Source organism: Myotis daubentonii, chromosome 3 (assembly GCF_963259705.1).
Source record: "Myotis daubentonii chromosome 3, mMyoDau2.1, whole genome shotgun sequence".
NCBI classification, from domain to species: Eukaryota; Metazoa; Chordata; class Mammalia; order Chiroptera; family Vespertilionidae; genus Myotis; species Myotis daubentonii.
In genome coordinates, this window is record NC_081842.1 from 18,622,025 (window position 1) to 18,641,485 (window position 19,461).

At 39.3% G+C, this 19,461-nt stretch overlaps 1 protein-coding gene across 30 annotated transcripts in view; it reads left to right on the forward strand.

Moving 5' to 3' along the window:
* Positions 1-19,461, forward strand: part of MBNL1 (muscleblind like splicing regulator 1) — a 194,483-nt gene that overhangs the window by 86,265 nt on the left and 88,757 nt on the right. Inside the window, exons 2-3 of one of the 30 annotated variants that reach the window (XM_059686838.1) lie at positions 3,590-3,709; positions 6,709-7,265. The exons of 27 other annotated variants lie outside the window; for them this stretch is intronic. Coding sequence is in view for 1 of the 3 variants with exons in the window: in XM_059686830.1 (XP_059542813.1) it covers positions 3,704-3,709 (6 nt within the window). In the remaining 2 variants the exon portion in view is untranslated. The remainder of the gene's footprint in view (positions 1-3,589; positions 3,710-6,708; positions 7,266-19,461) is intronic. 2 more of the 30 variants (XM_059686830.1, XM_059686839.1) reach the window with 2 other exon arrangements.

A 19,461-nucleotide genomic window follows, 5' to 3' on the forward strand; every position in this document is an offset into this window, starting at 1 on the left:
AAGGAATTAAATAAAAGAGAGTAGGCCCAGTTAGAGTTGGAGAATAAGATACTAATTTATTCATTTAACTTCTGTTGATCGATCTTTCTAAATGTAACATGTTAAAATGATCAGAAACCTATGTTTCTATGTTTTTTTAAATTATTATTATTTTTTAATACTCACCTGAGGATATTTCTTCCATTGACTTTTGAGGCGGGGAGGGGGGGGGGGCGGGGGACAGAGAGACACCCATGTGAGAAAGACACATTGGTTGCTTCCCGCAAGAGCCCTGACCAGAGTGGAGAATCTAGCCTGCAACCTAGGTACGTGCCCTTGACCAGGAACTGAACCCTAGTCCCTTCCATGCATGGGCCAACATTCTAACCACTGAGCAACACCGGCCAGCTATTTTTCTGTGTTTTTAATTGCACCACCATTAACATCAACATCAGCAAGAAATAAGAATTGTTACTGTACTAGGTAAGTTTAGCAGTCAGTAAAAGAATTTAAATATATATATATATATATATATATATATATATATATATATATATATGTATATATATTTGTATGACTGCATAAATGAGTCATGATCTTCCCAGTGTATCACTTAGTATTGCCAAGGCCATAAAAATCATTTGTTATGATTGTCGTATGTAATAGCCCATGGGGGTCACTTTGTTTTGCTCACCCAAAAGATGTCAGATGTGTTTAGAATAACTGTTGTGTTAATTCAGTGTTAACATTGAAGACAGATAAATCTTATTGTCAGCCAAAGAGAAAGCCAATCTTTTGTGGGTACAATGTCTGATAGCACTGCGCTAGAATTCTGCAGGGAGGATAGTTGTCCAGAAATAGGCAAAGAATTGACATCTTCCTTCTATGGAAACTTGATTATTAAAAAAAAATTGAGAGTAAGTAGACTCTAATGCATCTCCTCAAACTGTGCCACATGGACACCTAAATTTCTTCTTGCTAAATGCCATCAAGTGACTGCTTTTCTTCTTACTTGTGGCTAAATTCTACCAGAGACGAGATGCCTTCACCGTAACTGTATTATTGTCTTTCTGAAGTTTTCATGGTTTCTTGTGCTAATTTAATTTACATTTGGTTAAAGCCACAAAAGCTGAAGCTAACGAAAATTAGTCCAGAGAGGCAGGCTTGTTGCCAAATTAAAGAGATAGATTGGTCTTGGTATTCTTCACTCGGTTTTCAGGCTTACATTTGGGACCCTCGGTTCTTGGCCTGGGCTGTCTGAGATGACCCACAGGGCTTAGTGCAGATTCAAGGACGGTCGTTTCAGCTGCTGAATATTCAAGGAAGCCTCTTGGTCCAGGGTTGGTTCAGTTCCCATCTCAGGGGACGATCCCTGGATTTCTGAAGCCTCCTCCAAGCTCACAATTATTATCTTGGCCCTGCACACAATTAAATGTATTTGCCAATGATGGAGTAAGGTACAAGTATGACTTCCAGCAGTGGTGATCCCCCAAAGCAGAATGACCGACGCTGTGATGATAATAAGGTTATTGCTAGTACCTCTGAAGATACGATACATTTGAAGCAAAAGTGAAAATTGAATTTGTCCTTCACTTTTTAAAAATCTGAGTAACACATACAGCGTTTGTTAATCTCCTTAAATTGGTGAGCATTGTGAAGAGAAATGGATGTAGAATCGCGTATTATGTAAGCTTATGTACTTTATGCATATTACATTTTTGAAAAGAATAGCAGATCCTCCTCCCGCTAGGGTCCTGGCCAGAACTGGCATTCCTGATTCCCTCTCTCTATGTGGCTCACACCCATCAGCTTCCAAGACAGCAGAGAGTAGGCACAGACTTAAAGCTACAACTCAGGGGCTGCCTTCCCTGGATCTGAGGCTTGCATTTGCTCCGTAGTGGTTGTTTCTTAGTAGTTGTCTGACCTCTGGCAGCTTACCTGACACTCTATGCCTTGGATCCCTTAGATGTGCCCCTAAATCAGAGGCTGTCTGCCTTGTTGGATTGTTGTGAGTCTGAAATAAATTGATACATGTGGAGGACTTACGGAATTTCGGGGCACACATTAAAGACCATACTTATTACTTATTATAAAATGTAAACGTTTTCTAATGTCTGTGTATTAAAGGGGAACTTAAAATACACAAAGAAATGTGAACCAAAACGCATGTTGCAGTTTTAGTGAAACGTTTAGGAGCCGCAGTTCTGGAACCGGACCCCCTGGTTTCAAATCACTGGTGAGCTCGGTGACCTTAAACATGTGATGGAACCTGACTGAACCTCAGTTTCCTTATTTGCAAATTGCAGCAGTGATAATATCTGTGAAGATTTGGCCCGGCCGGTGTGGCCCAGTGGCTGAGCATTGACCTACGAACTAGGAGGTCACGGTTTGATTCCCAGTCAGGGCACATGCCTGGGTGTGTGCAAGGAGGCAGCCAATCAGTGATTCTTTCTCATCATTGATGTTTCTATCTCTTTCCCCCCCTCCCCTTCTCTCTGAAATCAATAAAAATATATTTACCAAAAAAAAAAAAAGATTAAATGAGATAGCACATGTAAAACACAGAGCACAATGCCTGGCCCTTTATGACTATTCAGTGGGTTAGCTATTGTTCTTATTACTTTGATAATGAAGTGAACATTAATACACGAGAAACAATATTATCCTCAGAATCTCTGTGTGTAGGGTTTCAATGTTGCTAATTAGAGCTGTTATTCTCTACTGTGCAGAGAGCGCATATCTTAGAGTTTATAATTCTTCTCTTCAAGTAAATACTCATTAGGAAAATAATATGTTTTTTTTTTCACGTATCCTTTGCAGAGCTATTTAAATGAAAAAAAAATCTAGATTCTTTTTATAGCTATAGGATTTTATCTCTGAATGTTAAGTAAAGGGAATGCTTGGTTAATGACGTTATCTACGTAATTCTGTTGTCCAGCCATATTCTAACCACTCCTTATGTTGAAGAGCAAACTCATCAGTAACATCCAAATGCGAGTAAAATATAGAAGCAGAGAAGTCGTTGATCCTTCCATAACATAGGATCACAAGACCTGACTTCTCCCCATCTGTTTGCGCCGTTGTAAAGATTATGAAAACATGAGCGTTTGCAAGAGATGACCCTGTGCCAGGAAAGGCAGATAGAACATTAGGAAAGAAATTACCAAAATTGCACGAGGCCATGTATTTTATATGGTAACATCCTTTCTTTCACTAACAGGAAATTTTAGTGCAATCCGCTTGCTTAGTTGGAGTGGGAAGGGTGAATGGAAATTTAAAAAGGATTCATTCGGTCTTCCTAATAATAAAGTAAACCTGTTTGCCTTGGAACTAGAACCTTCGCATTGCACAGTCACTCTATATTTCTCACCTTGTTTGGGAGCAGATTCTGAGTCTGATCACAGGAAAACACCTGTTTTGACAGTCTGCCGGAAAGGCGCAAACATACAGGTAAACTCTGTGTAGCTGTAGAGGGAACAGAGTGCTTGGCTAGCATCCTGCCAGGAGCTGGGTCTCCACGTTCTGCTCCAGCTTCTGCTGCTGCTGCTGCTAACGTTGCTGGGAAGGAGACGTAGCTGACCTGGCATCTCCTTTACTCTCGGTGCTGCAGCAGCCACTCAGGAAATGTTGTTTAAGGGGAACCTTCTGGATCCTTTTCATGGCACCGTGGCACGAAGAAGCCGTATTTTATCTATTGAAGATAAAGCATGGAGTTGGCTAATGGATGCTGGTGAGTGAACAAGGCACACGGGGAGCCAGTTGACTGGTATCTTTTGGGTAGGCTCGCTCTCTCAAGGACTGAGATGGCATCCATGGGAAAATGGCCTCTGAGACTCTGAACCTCAGAACGTTGTCTTAGAGAGGAACCTAGTTCTAACACATGTGATCCTGTATGTGTCCCATACATAAAGTTTATATCCGCCCCCCCCCCCCCGATTTGCTACTTGAAAAGATATAAATCCTGAAGTTTGTCAGATACCTCAGTATATGGAGCATAGTTTATCATGGAATTCCTGTCACTATTTGATCTGTGTTCTTGTTTTTCACTTGAGCCGTAGTAATTAAAAAAAAAAAAGACCACTAGTAATAAAAGCAAGTATTCCTCCTTTCAATTCTAAATGAGAACCTCCCTTTACACAACAGTGTTGAATGATAAACAAAGAATTATTTGATGTGCATAATTTAATTCTAGCCAGGAGTAGCCTTTTCAATTTAAGATAATTGTAAGCAAATTTGTAAGATATCCGTCATATTAGTCAGATAGTTGCATAGGAGTATCTGGGACATTAGCAATAAAGAAACTTTATTGCTAATATATTTATGCACCAATACAATACTTTACGAGAGCAAAATCCTTTATTGACCAAGCGAATGATTTAAATGAGATATTTCAGTTTTTCTTACTCTAAAATTTTCTCAATCTCAAATTTTCTTTCCTCGAAGCAGAGGCCATTTTTTAAATAAAGCCTACTGTATTTGAAATATATATATATATATATATATATATATATATATATATATATATATATACCTTCCACCTTATAATTTTTAATTGAATATGGGCCAATTAGTAGCTTACCTCTGACTTTCATTAAAAGATTGCAGGATATAGAAATATTAAGTTTGCCATAGAGGTGTAGACCAAATCTTTCTAGAATAATTAATCTGTGATGAATAGGTATTTCATAAAAAAAGGTAGAGTTTAGGAATGTATAGTAGTATAATAAAGGCTCTGACAAGACATGCAGGAATTCACCTGTTTAATTTTATTTTAATTTTTAAGAAATTCATTTGACCATAACCTACCCCCTAGGATGCAATCTTTCTGAGGAGTGTCTTCTCACATGTGGCACCACCATTCAGCCAATTAATATTCATTGGACACCTACTGTGCTGCCAGACTAGGTGTAGGGATGCAACTGAGCCCATTTATAAAAAATTTATCCTTTTGTGATGCTTAGCAACAGGGAAACACTGGTTTAGATGGTCTGATCTTATTACTTTAGTAAGACACTGTAGTAGCAATACAATATTTATCTTTAAAAAGCTATTGCCAATTTTTCTATTTCCATGGATAATAATCATGACATACCGTCTAATCTGAAGAGCTTTATAAATGGACCCTGCCATTTCACATTGGCAGTATGTATCCACTTCCTTGTTTTTTCTTGCACATTTAAAAAAAGTTATATTGTTGAAACTGGTTTTTGTAAAAGGCAAAAGATTTATACGATCTGAAGAGAAACCAGAGTATGAAACTGGTTTTTGTGAGTGGGATTGAGAACGTGGGTCAGAAAAACAAACTGTAATTGATTTTTAATACTTAAAATCAGACTGTAATGTTTTAAAAAATCCACTTCCATTTGGTTTTTACCATAGGGAGTCTCTGAATATTTTCTTATCTAAACCTATCCTATTGACAAGATATGTTTTAAAAAATTAAGTTAGTTGAAATCAATATCTAAACTTAGGCACTGTTCATACACTGAAAGTATTTTTAGAGGGACATTCAGTTTCCTCATCTTCTTCCTTTATAAAAACTCAGTTCTCTCATATTTAAAATACTAGTTGCCTAGTCAATACCAACTATTTTGTAGAATAAGGGTTATTTTATAAAAATGTTTGGCTTAGTTACTTACTGGACATAATTGAGTTTGCCTAAGCAAAAGCTACTTTTATTGTATATATAATAGCATTACATTTAAGAGAACATAACTATATATATATCTGAAGTGAGACACAAGATTATCTGAGCTATTTGAAATCAAATGAAATACATTATCCCTATTTTAGTTAACTTGGGTTACAAAAATGTAAGTAAATACTTGAGCTCAAGAATGACATGGGCATAACTACTATCAGGCAGTAGAGTTTCTTCTTATTTAATTATAAAACACGTATACCATACTGGTTAATTTGCTTCTGGTCTTGAAAAAGTGACAATTTCTAAGAGAGACTGATTGTTTTTATTTTGATACATATTAGGGATTACTAAAGTTCTGTTTAGATTTAATTCCTGACTTGATTTTTATCCAGCTCATTAAAGCAAAATTGTCCTAGCGTCTGTCTCTTGTAGCTGTTTAATATTTAATATTTAGTGGGCTCCTGAAGAGGAGGAGTTCCTGGGGGCTTTTGAGCAGTTGAAGAGCTGTGAGTAGTGTTTAGCAAGCTATAAGCATCTCCTTGGAAAATATAACATGAAGTCGAGATTCAGGAGAGTCTTAGTGAGTAGTTTATTTGACAAATTTGACAATGCACTGCAATCTACTAAGTTAACCACACTTTCCTTTCTTCCTCCTCTTTTCTTTTCCCCTTTTCTCCTACCTCTCCCCTTTTCATCTGTGAACACTCTTTATCCACTCGCTCCTTTTTCTCCATATTCTCCTTCTCTTATCTCATTGAATTCCTTCAGTATTCCTCATCTGATCATAACGGAACATAATGTATCTGATAAAATGTGCTGTACTGATTTCAAAAGTGATTTTGATTCCTTCTCCATGTAACCTTCTCTCTGTCTTTTCATTTTCCCCTTGGATAACTCACACCTTTGCCTTTAATCTCTGTTTCCTTGTAGATTGCACCCTTGGACATTTAATAGTCGTACATTTCCTTATCATGATGTAAATGTTATGACGGCAGGATTTGGGAATTTTTTTTGAAATGTGTTAGATTTTTAACCTCAACTGCAGTAGGCCTACTATAATATGTCTTCCTTACTTTTCTTTCTAGAGCTAGAGCTCCATGTCCCCCCTCCACTGTGTTTTTGGCTGTCGTATGGGATGCTAGAATGGCCTGTCTCCATGTATTTTGTTGCATTTCGCCATCGCTTCTTGTGTTCTGTCGGGGGATTTTTGGTGATTCTTTTCAAGCGCTACCTGAGCTCTGCGCTAGTTGTTCCCCTCCCCCTAGGGTCTCCTGCTGTGTGGCCCTGTCTCCACTTCCTTGGCCCTGTCCATCCACAGAGCCTTGGGTCCCCTGATGGCTGCCTCTAAACCCTTGTGAGGGCCGGAACATTCCTCCCCCTGCTGCTACAATTGAGCCCAGTGCTGGGTACCACGTTGCCTTCTACACTTGCTTTCAGTTGTTAAGGCTTCCCAAGCTTTGGCTGTGGCTCAGTGATCCCGCTGGCAGACCCTGGAGCTTTCCTGGCCTCGATGCTCAGTGGTAGCAGCAGGTGTTGGGATTTCTCCAAGCCCCTAAGACCCTGGGAGCGAGACAATGGCCGTTTGACATAGACCTCAGGAGTTTTCACAGCACCAAGAGGCCTCTGCAGAAGATGTGAGAAGGTAAGATTCCGATTTCTCTAGGGAGCTGTTGAGAAGATAAAATGTGGGGTTCATGTAGACTGAATAGCACTGGATTCTATGAAGCATTTTTTTTTCCTCCTTCACCATCTGCATTGTATAGCTAGCAAGAGAAATCCTAGGGAGAGTTAAAACTGTGAAACATAAAGTAGAAACGGTTTATTTTTCAAAGCCTGTGTTCTGTTCATCTCCTTGTTCATGTTTCAAACCAAAAACATTCGATGATTATATCCCCAAATTCTTAAAACTCAAATTCCTAAACCCATAATTAATTCAAAAGGAGTAGGAAGAGCAGCTCGGATCTTGGTAGAGCTAGGGCGCATTATTGTCCTTTGTCAAAAATTACAGCTTAGCATTCTAAATGTAGCAGTCTCTTCTTTTAGGGCCTTACTTTCAGTTTATTTTTAAATAAGTATTCTCTGCACCTATTTTTTGGGGGGAAAAATAACTTCATATGGGTATACCTAACCTGGATGAAGGACATATGTGGGGTGTTTGCATGTAATAATTGGTAGAAGAGAGATCAGTAGCTTCTGAGGGTGAACATCACAAACCACTTCTTCAGCATTTTAGTTTTTGTGGCAACACTTATTTATCGATGACCCTTTGTTCTTTGCCCAGCCTCCTCCATTCATGGGCGGTAATCTGCAAAATGATATTAAGACACCAATGCTGAAATGAGGTCTTTGGTGACCTTACTATCCAATCATGTCTTCTTTTTCCCCCTTTGCTTTCAATGGACTTAATCTTGTCATTGATTCCCTATAGCTGGAATCAAGGAGATTAGCTACTGTCACACTGAAACTCTTTCCCTTCAATAAGTAAAAATGTAACTCAGGTTTTAAAGATGAAAAAGAAGAACGTTGACTAATAGTTTTACAAGGGGAAAAATAAGATTTGTCTTTGGTAGTGCTTATTTCAGATGCTTATTTTTAAAAGTAAAAGTGTTCAACAAAGAGTTTTATTTGCACTTGAAAATAATTAAGTTTTATTCCCTCTAGACTTCAAAGTATAAGGAAATGGAATGTTTTGAAGTCTTTCTAGTGCAATACATTGGGTAGTAGATTTCATATGTAAAAATAGAAAAGGGAAATCTTGATGCTTTGATTCTTAATATTGGCAATGAATTTGCAGTTTTTAAAGATGTATATGGTACAGTCTTAAGGAGTTTGCATTATTCTCAAGTCAGCCTATGAAATGCATTTTTCCTTTTTTATTTACCTAGAATTCTTTTTTTTATATATTTTTATTGATTTTAGAGAGGAAGGGAGAGGGAGAGAGATAGAAACATCAATGATGAGGGAGAATCATTGATTGACTGCCTCCTGCACGCCCCCTACTGGGGAACGAGCCCGCAACCCAGGCATGTGCCCTTGGCCGGAATCGAACCTGGGACCCCCCAGTCTGCAGGCCGACGCTCTATCCATTGAGCCAAACCAGCTAGGGCATTACCTAGAATTCTTATACATATGTATACACACATATCATTTTGAATTACTTAACTAAATATTAAGATTAAAGTGATAGATTGAACTTATGGACATTTATAAAATTACTTTAAAACTCTAACTTCAAAATATTTTTAATGGAACATAGTGAATGTGGCGTTATTTAATTAAAAATGTATTTAATATTTTATCAGTAAAGTAACTTCACAAAAGCAGGGCACAATACAGTCAAATTTAGAGTTTTAGTGCTTACTTTTGGGGGCATGCAGAAAAAGGTACACGATTTCAAAAAATAGTGGTGCTGTAAAGATCTTAGAAATAGGGGACTGATAATTCACAATTTCTGAAGCACAGGGCTAAGGCCAGAATCTAAGTCTCTGAGTTCTAATCCAGTGCCCTTGCCTCTATGCAGTGCTATTTATTGACATTGCAATACATTTGAGGGGCCCCCTTGCCAATGTCTGCAGAGCAATGGATGGATTCTGGGAATTAAAGAGATTTTCCTCAGTATCAAATATGCCTAAGCATGGCTGGTAAACGTGGACTTATGGTGCATTGTGGCCTGATTGAGGCCTTTAGAATTTTTTATTTGTCTTGTTTAGTGTAGCTTTTATTACAGTCAGATTTTGAAAAGTACTGTAGAAGAGCCATTAAAATGTTTCTGTTTGAAGGGAGGATAGAACTTCTGGCATGCCATTCATTTCAGTTTATGATCCTGTAAATTGGGCAATTATCTGAAATATTAAATTCTTAGAATTGAAAGATTAGACCAGTGTGCAAATATAGGCAGTTTATTTTCTGTTTCTAAGCAGAAATTTTTAATTGACTTCTTCCACTGTTTCCAAACATGAAAAATTCATTAGCTTGCCTCTTTATAGATATCCGTTTATTTGTGCTATCCTAAAAGTGGAAAGAATGTAGATTATATTTGCATGAAATTATTTGACACATTTATTAATGAATTGCTTTCTGGTCCCTGACTTAGCAATATTGTTTCAAACTCAGGTTTTTGCTGACTTTGCTGAATACCTACCATCATTAAATAGGACCTTGTGTGGACTCCTTCCTTGTGATTCCTTGGGAGATAACATTGTAATGACCCAGTTCCCTTACAGGATGTTCAGGATGGACTCAAGACCCAAGATGGACCTAAGAAAAAACTAGGTGTAAAACTAAGAATGGGTTCTCTTTTTAGGAAGTTTAATTTGAAAAATAGTTGAAGTACTTTTGATATATTTATAACACTTATTTCAGAAAAAGAAAAGAAAAAAAAGCACTTGTTCATGGAAAATCTTACAAATCTGCTGGTTCTCCAAATCAGGTCTTCGCCCCAATCATTATGACCCTGAGTATTCTGTCATCACTCAGCTCATGAGACTCAGGCCTCTGAATTCTCGTTTATCGTGTCCCTTCTTCGAGAGAATGAGGGCCGTCCTGGCTGGTGGGCTGTGAGCAAGATATTCATGCTAGATACTGAGAAATGTCAGATGTCAGGTTTTCTGATACATTTCCTTTGTTGTAACAAGTAATTCAGAGTTACCAGCCTTGTCAGACATATCCATGTAGGAAAGAAATAAAAGAGCAGAACTGCTTGGCCCACGTGGCTCAGTGGTTGAGCATCTACTTATGAACCAGGAGGTCATGGTTCGATTCCTGGTCAGGGAACATGCCCGGGTTGCGGGCTCAAGATCCCAAGTAGGGGGCATGCAGGAGGCAGCCAGTCAGTGATTCTCTCTCATCATTGATGTCTCTCTCTCTCACTCTCCTTCCTCTCTGAAATCAATACAGATATTTAAAGAAAAGATCAGCTCTGCACTTGGTCCGAACAACTAAAAGAGAGGACAGATCTAAGGATGTACCCAGATCCTGACATTTCTGATTCTTTAGAGGAGTTTTACACTTCAAAAATAAGCTATTCTTGCTCATTCATTTCATCATATGGAAATAAAGCTTGTTGAATCAGAACTACTCAAAATTAAAATGATCTCTGTAGTTTATTATAATTTATTGATTACCTACTGCCTCCAGTCCTGGTAAAGCCTCACTTAATCTTCACAGAAACACCTTGAGGTATACAGTGGTATTAATTTATGTTTACCAAATGAAGAAACTGAGGCCAAGAGAAGTTAAGTAACCTACCCAGGATAGCACAGCTAGACACCAGGGTTCGAACCCAGGATGTACGTCTCCAGTGTTCATCCTCAGGGTCCTTATGAGTTGTCACCACTGGCAGTGGGTGCTAGTTCCCAAGTTCAGTCCTAAACCATCTCGTGGCAGAGTGCCCACAAGGATACCTCTGCCTCAACCTCTTCCCCACTCAGTATGAGCCACCGCTGTTCCCTCCCTGGCTCTTTGACCTTGGAAAGGTTATTACTTCTTATCCCCTCTCAGTCTGTCCCACACGCTCTAAACTCTGAATAATATTAGCTCTTGTCTGGGTTTTTATGAAGATTTAATTTAATTTAATAAGACAGCGCATGCTAAGCACTTAGCACAGTGGCTAGCACATAGCAAATAGCCAATACATTGTTGATGTTATTATGTCATGTTCCCAAGGTCATACAACTAGAAAGTGATAGAGTCAGAAATCAGACCAAAGTCTGTGTGACTGGAAGCCTGAAGGGAAACAAGAACACATACATCTGCACACACACACTTTCTAAAGCAGCAGCGACAGCAGGAACCACAGGGCAAAAGCTCCTGCTCTCTCGGACCTCTGACACCGCCTTCCATCCCTCACCATCCCTTTCGTGATGAGTAAGGCACAGTGTCCTCTATGCTGATGAGAACAGGAGCATAGTTTAGTGGTGGAGGAAAACCTCTGACAGTAAGGCTTCCAGGGATTGGGACTTCAGCCTCATCGCTTCCAAACTGTGATATTAGGCAGGTTATGTAACCCCTCTAGGCTTCTTTATGTATGAAGTTAGGAATAGTACCAATCATGCTGGGTTTTTGCAGGTAGTAATAAATGCCTTATTCATTTTAATAAAGGTGAATATATTCCTTTAAAACTGCAGTATGCTTTCAGACTGAAGTGCGTGGCTCATGACAATCAGAAACCCCTAGAGTTTTAGAGATCAATAGGATCTGGGTGATTTCATGATCTTCCGTTCTCCAAGAATCTATATGCTTACCCTGTCAAAACCGTTTTAGCTCAGTGGCAGGCCCGTGGAGAAGGGGAAAGGGAAAACCATCAGAAATCAGAGTTGACCTAAATAAGGGCTGGTTGTACCATCGGGAAGGAGGGTCAGCTTCTCTCCATCCGGGCTGTCGGTGACTGGCATCACCATCACCAGAAGGACACATTCGCGTGTCCTTTCTCTTTTGAAGCAGGACCCAGACCAGCAGCGGGGCTCCCATCCTGGAGCGAGAGACTTAGCCTGGACTGAGCTGAGTATCAAGGGTTAGACTTGAATGCTAGTCAGAGCAGGGACCTCTTGCATTCTTGCTGCTTCAGTGTCTAGATCAGCGGTTCTCAACCTGTGGGTCGCGACCCCTTTAGGGGTCGAACGACCCTTTCACAGGGGTTGCCTAAGACCATCGGAAAACACATATATAATTACATATTGTTTTTGTGATTAATCACTATGCTTTCATTATGTTCAATTTGTAACAATGAAAATACATCTTGCATATCAGATATTTACATTAGGATTCATAACAGTAGCAAAATTACAGTTATGAAGTAGCAACGAAAATAATTTTATGGTTGGGGGTCACCATAACTGTATTAAAGGTTCGCGGCATTAGGAAGGTTGAGAACCACTGGTCTAGATTCTCAGCTCCGTGAGGCCAGGGATGTTTGTTTTATTTATTTGCAGTGCCTTGCGCAGTCTGGGAAATAGTGGGTGCTCAATCCATGTTCGATAACTAAATAAAAGAATGTAAGTTCCAGAGCTAGGACAGAAGAGCTCATTGAAGGATATCATGGCCACCGAAGGGATTGGCTGCCTTGCAGGAAGCATAGGATGCCAGGGGGAGGCTCCCTCAGGGACCGAGGAAGGGTTAAGGCCTATCCCGGGGCTGGGTCAGGGAGCTGAATGCGCAAAAACTCTGTAATGACTGGTTGGGAGACCTGGCAGAATTGAAACTGCCAATGGTGCCTGATTAATGAATGTAGGAATCAAGTATTTCAAATCATTTATTAAACTTTCAAGCAGAGAACATATTTCACGACTCAAAAGCTATTGGAGCCCATTTACATTTGCTGTTTCATACAGTTATAAATGGTACGCTGGCATTAAAAACTCGATTTGGGTGCCAGGGACCTGAGGAAAATGTATCTGTAAATATGCCATTGATGTGTATACTCTGCTGTAAAGAAGTGATCAAAATATGGTTTTAAATATGTAATACTGTAAAATTATAATTTGTGAGATGTGAACATAAAATGAAGTGCTTGTGTGGATATGCGGGAAGTCAGAGTGTAATTCTTAAAGCTGACATATCTGTGGGGGGTGTTTGGTAAATTGTTGTTGCTTTCTTTCATTATAAATTTTACTATTTTAATGTATATTCCCCCAAATAACAAGATGACAGCATCTTTTAATCAGTCCATATTAAAAAGCATAAACCATACTAGAAAGAACAAAGAAAATTAACTATGTTTAGTGTTAAACCTAACAATGTAAGTTGATATTCAAGTTGCCTTAAAGGCGTTTTTGAGCTGACCTAATCAGATACTCGAATACCAGACTTGTCAGCTCCCTAGATTCAAACCCAGGAGATGGCGTGCTGGCTGGCACCTGAAAGACGGTTGTTAGAAAACTTCAGCTGAGAGGTAAAGTCACCAAATGTTGCCACGAACATGTGTGTCTCCTTCATTTGGAAAAGACCGTATGTTGCGGCAGAGCTTCTATAATATTAAGATAGTGTGGAACTTTCTAGAATATCTCAAGGTCACACTCGTAAATCAAGTGCTAAGTTAGTACACATGTTAAAAATTTGGCTTTGAAAAATACACGTCGATGTGAGGGTAAACGAAAATGGAGTCCAAAACTGGAAAAAATCGTCACTGATGCATGCACCGTATTTTACAGAAAGGCAGGGTTCTTCCATGCTTTTATTTATTTACTTTTAAAATATACTTTTATTGATTTCAGAGAGGAAGGGAGAGGGGGAGAGAGAAACATCAATGATGAGAGAGAGTCATTGATCAGCTACCTCCTGCACACCCCACACTGGGGATCAAGCCCACAACCCGGGCATGTGCCCTGACTAGGATTTTGAACCATGACCTTCTGGTTCATAGGTGGACACTCAACCACTGAGCAATGCCAGCTGAGCCCATGCTTTTATTTCACAGGTACCTATAAGCTCTTCCTCTCTCCCCACTCAGTCTGTATACACAAACATGCAAAGAGATGGAAATACACACACACACACACACACACACACACACACACACACAGGCTTAGAACAGGAATGGTAAGGTATTAACGCTGTAAATCTCTTCATCATTTACCTTCATGGCTCTGCATCCCTGACTTGTGTGTGGGTCTGGCATACTATTTGTGATGGTGGGTAGGGACACCCTGGCAGCACTTTTTTTCCTTTCTGATTTTTAGTTTTACTTCCTAATGTCTGCTTTTAGTTTATTTTGGCACCCCATAATGTGAGTTTTCATTAGGGACTATGTTTGAGACATTATGGGGGCAGTATGTACTAACTTACAAAAGGTAAACGCATCGTAAAGTCCTTTGCGTGTGAAATAACTTAGATACCTGAGTACCGGTGTTTCTCCTCCCAGCCTTTGCCCTGGGATGTGTATTTGGCAGTTTAATCTGTTCTGTTTTACTCTTTTAAAAACACAAGAGGCAGTGGTACAAAAAAAAAAAAAAAATCAGTGGGATCTCTACCTGAGGAGAATTTTGTCATCTGAGATAAAAGTGTCACCAATGGGAAAAAAAAAAGTTATCAATAATGTGAGTGTTGTCTCAATGTATGAATTTTTTAAAGGAATCTTGCAATTAAAAAAAGTGAAATTTGCCACATGGAACAAAACGAATACATGTTTAAGAATACTATCTTGATTTAGATGGGCAGCTGTATAGTTAAACCACTGTGCTCGTGTTTATGTGTGTGTAGGTGTGTTTATAGTACACTAGCACGTTAAGGGCCATGTCAGTCACCGGTGACTGACACTATACTTTCCGTCCGGACCTCCTCAGTCATTGGTGCAGCCAGCATATTGGTGAAATCGGATATCTCAGGCTAAACCGAAAGGAAGACAAAACAGGCTTGGTGCTTAACGTGCTAGAGGCCTGATGCACGAAAATTGTGCAAGGGGCTTGGCCCTTGCAGCCCCAGCTTCGTCCGGAAGGTCGGTCAGCTGTCCAGTCTAATTAGCATTTTACACTTTTATTATTATAGATCAGATGTAATTTGCAGAAACTACTAGCTCTCATACCATTTCTAAGTAGAACTGCAAATATAGCAGCATAGCTTTCCAATTAGGAACATTATCTCTGGAGCCCAATAACATGGACTCCAGCCCCCACCCCACTGACTTCCTGTTTGTGTTTCCTTGGATAAATTATTAGGCCTCGCTCAGCTTCAGCTATCTACTCTATATAATGAGGATAATAAAAGAACCATAGGATTATTTTGTGGATTAAATCAATGCATAAGCTTAAACCATGTACAGAGGTGCCTGTCATACACAATGTGTTTAACAAGCTGTTATGGGTATGTTTTTTTGTGTGTTTTTTCCCCTCTTCTTTTAGATTTTGCCTGGTTGTTTAGCCTCCTGTCTTAGGAGGTGGGGCTGATGGGAAGTGGCAGTCTTACCTCAGCCAAGAGATCAAATGCCAGAGGCCAAATGTATGCACTAGGATGAGGTCCAATACTGATAAAAAGCTTAGGGATGATTGAGGGGAGGGAGCTAAGCTTAAAATAGAAATAATCTAGTGTGCCAGGCCGGTGTGGCTCAGCGGTTGAGGGTCGACCCAGGAACTGAGAGGTCGCAGGTTCGATTCCTGGTCAGGGCACATGCCCAGGTAGCAGGCTCAATCCCCAGTGGAGGTGCATGCAGGAAGCAGCCGGTCCACGATGTTCCTCTCTCGTCGAAGTTTCTATCTCTCTATCCCTCTCCCTTCCTCTCTCTCTAAAAATCGATAAAAACATATATAAAAAAATAATCTGAAGTCATGTTCTCAGACAGAGGGTGTTTGCAGCCACACCCTTTTGGAAAACGTAGGGAATCGGCCTCAACTGTCTCCACATCACTTCTCCGTTTCAGTGACATATAGTCAGAAATTTCTACCAATATCTATTTAAACAGTTGTTTCCTTATTTTTTTAAAAAAAAATTGTGCCTGGCACAACCCCTTCTATACGTTCCCCTTCAGCTTGTTATCAGAAAAGCAGTATAAATGCAAGCTTAAAGGTACTCTGTGAAAAGTGACTTTATTTCCGGAATCCTGCTCACTAATGACACAATTGTATGTTGCTCTCATGAGCACTAAAATTGAAAGTATAATGATTGTTTTGATAATATAATTGGTAGTATAAATTTTAATCGTTGAGAAGAACTGTAGGGTGGGAGGAAAAAGAGCCTAAATTCTTCTTTTCCTTCAAGATAAACTATAAATTGTAAAAGTCAAGATCATTTTTAAAACTTGTTCTACGATTTTGAGACTGACTTCTGTTGCCCTCCCTCCCCCCAAAGAGGTTAACAAACACTAGAGAGTATAGAGTTTACTGTATCAACAAAATATATTCTTTCCTCAACCGCTGAATAAGTCAATGTGTGTTTATTGAATAAATGAATACGCTCTGGTGAAAATCAGTGAGTAGATGAATGAATGGATAAACTTAGTGGTAGCACAGTCCACTTCCTCTTTATTATTTTTAGGAAACAATACTTATTTTAAAGTATTACAAAAAATTCATTGAAAGAAATTGGCTGAAATTCCTCATTTTCTCTTATGGTAACAGCCAGTTATAGCAGAATGGGAACTTGGTAGGTTACAAGATATTGTTTATGTAGGTTGAATTACCTTACATTTACAGAGCTTTTGGGAGTCAGTAGATGAGAATACATAAATTATAAGCAAAAGGGCAGTCAGCACTCGTCTAAAAATAAACATCGGTCCATGTAATTACATCCTAAATAAAATAAATAGAAATGGATTAAGAAAATTACAGTGGCTTAGCAGAATTCCATGTGTTTTCTGTCCCTGTTTTCATTTGCTTTTGACGGTGACTGGTATTAATGGAACACCATGCACTACATATTTTGAAACATTGAGCCAGAAGCAGCAACACCCAAAAAGCATATTGGATGTCTTTGGTGATGAAAAAAAAAAAATTTAAAAAAAGCAAATATGGGCTTGATATTGTCATGGTAGGTTTTAACTCTTGGAGGAAAAGGTTGAGGAAACAGGTTAAATATCAGTATGAACTGAAGGCGTGGAAGTCTCAGGACACTTTGGAGAGTATAATGAACCTTCCTAAAGCCAGGGAACAGAAAGAGAAAGAAACCGCAGTGGGAAATTGCAGGGAAGACAAGAGCCTTGCTGACAGAGAAGCAAGCCCACATTAGCATAAGTCCTGGCTCTCATGGGCTCTCAGGGGGCTCATTCCCCAGGAATGTATCCCTTGTGCGAAATAGAGGACTTGTGTAAACACGCTCTGTAGACATTTGAAAATGCTCGAATAACAGTTCTTCGGGGGTTACTACGTAATTATTTCTAGCTGTTGCATTTATTTATCTTGGTACCAATTTATAGGGCTAATTTTTGACTTGGTGTTACCTACAGTGTCTTATTTCATAGTTTGAAAAAGTACATACACCACCTTGGAGAAAAATGCAAACATCAGTGGCTTTATTCAGTGAGGAGAACAACTGGAAACTTATTTCATAGTATTTTGTAAATGAATAGCTGAATGTAACATTATATCCATGGCATGTTAAAGAAATAAAAAAGGAGGGGAAAAAAAGGAAAAGATTGGGAACTTTGGCTTCTGCATAAACCTCTTATCAAAACACTAGCTTTTGATTTTATCTGAGCTTTACTATAGAAAGTTTTTACCATTTTTACAAAGCCTGGAGGAAATTGCTGAACGAGAAAAGCTGAATGTCATTTCAGGCTAATCTTTTAGTCATCCTAATAATAGGAAATTATTTAGTTCTTATTTTTCATAGTAGTCCATTTTGAGCAATAAGAATCATGTAGCCCACTCAAGGATATTTCAGGAAAACTGATGTGATGCTTTTAAAAAATGTACTTAAAAAGTGGGCACATAAGTGTTTTGCATTACGCTACTGTTTTATCACTCAGTTCTCTGCGTGTAGTTAGGAAAGCTAGCTGAAAATGACCTTGAGGTTTATTTATAGTTTGGATGATTAGGGATGGGGCATTGTCAACAAACTATAGGTGTATTCTCTTTCTTTTTACATTGCTGTCATATTAATTATATAAGTAAATATACAATACATAATATTGATAAAATATGTAATATCGACGTGTTCTTACTTTTTTAGGGAGACTAAGTAGGGAGCAGATAGCTGATTTGGTTGGGGATGGCTGAATTTAAAGAAAAAGCACCTGAAGGTCATCCCATAGAACTGATAGGGCTGTGTTATAGGACAGTGCTGTTATATTCAGAGAGAATATAGAGTCAGAAGGAGGGATAGAAAGACAAGTCTTAGTGATCTCCATATAATCAGCAGTCAGAGCAGAGGAAAATAAAAGAAAGCAACAGAAAACTCATAGGTTAATGCATAGTAGGAAAGGAAGATGGTGCATTACCAAGAAAGACAAAAGAAAGATACGTAAACAAGTCCTGACTGGTGCCAGATGCTCCAGAAAGGACAAGAAATGAGAAAAGGACACTGAGTCCAGCAGTTAAAAGTAACCTCCGAGAAAGCAGTTTGAGTGGAATCGGGTGAGCGAAGGTAGGATCCTCCTCGCACACTAGATTCCAAGGTGAATCACTAGGAAGTTGGCAGGTAGGTCTGAGGACTCAGCAAGTTTAGACAACTCTGTGGAGAAACTGAGTAATGAAAAGAAGAGGAGACGTGGATGGCCGCTGGAGAGTCCAGCAGGAAGAAGATTGTCATTGGACAGTGGACGTTTGTTCCGCCAATGGAATTACATTTTTTCAGGTAAAGGAAGTCACAGGAGTCATTGGAGAAGAGAAGAATGGAGATTCAGGAAAGTAGGAATAAGGGAGGGTGAGTCAAAAAGAGGTCACCCTTAGAAAGGAAGAGGAGCCCAGTCCTTCCTGGGAGGTAGGGTGGTTCCCTCCCTACCATCCCTCCTCTCGGCCTTCAGTCTCATCTCCATTGTTGCCTGCCTTGGGCTCCCACCCCCTGGTGCATGGCTTTGTAAATCCTTTAGTTTAACTTTGCTGTCCTTACAGTGCTCTGCTGACTGCAAATTCTTTGTGGGCAGAGGACATGTTTTACTCAGGTAAACCTTGCTTAATAGGCTCCCTTTTCACACGATGCCCTGTTTTTCACTAACATCCAAGTCCGTGCGACCAGGAGAAAGGTTTCCCAGCCCAGCCTGTTCATTAGAGTACATGCTGAAGGCTAATTAGCTACCTCTGTGAATGTCAAATGGTGTTTCTAAAACAAACCCTTAATTTCAAATGAATGGGAAAGGTTACGAGATCAGACTGTTTTGTGTGTGTTTTTTCCCTGGTTAAAAATGTCACAACATGACAAAACATCACTTAGAACTTAGAAGCGAAGGCTTCCAAAGCCAGTTAAACATTTTAACC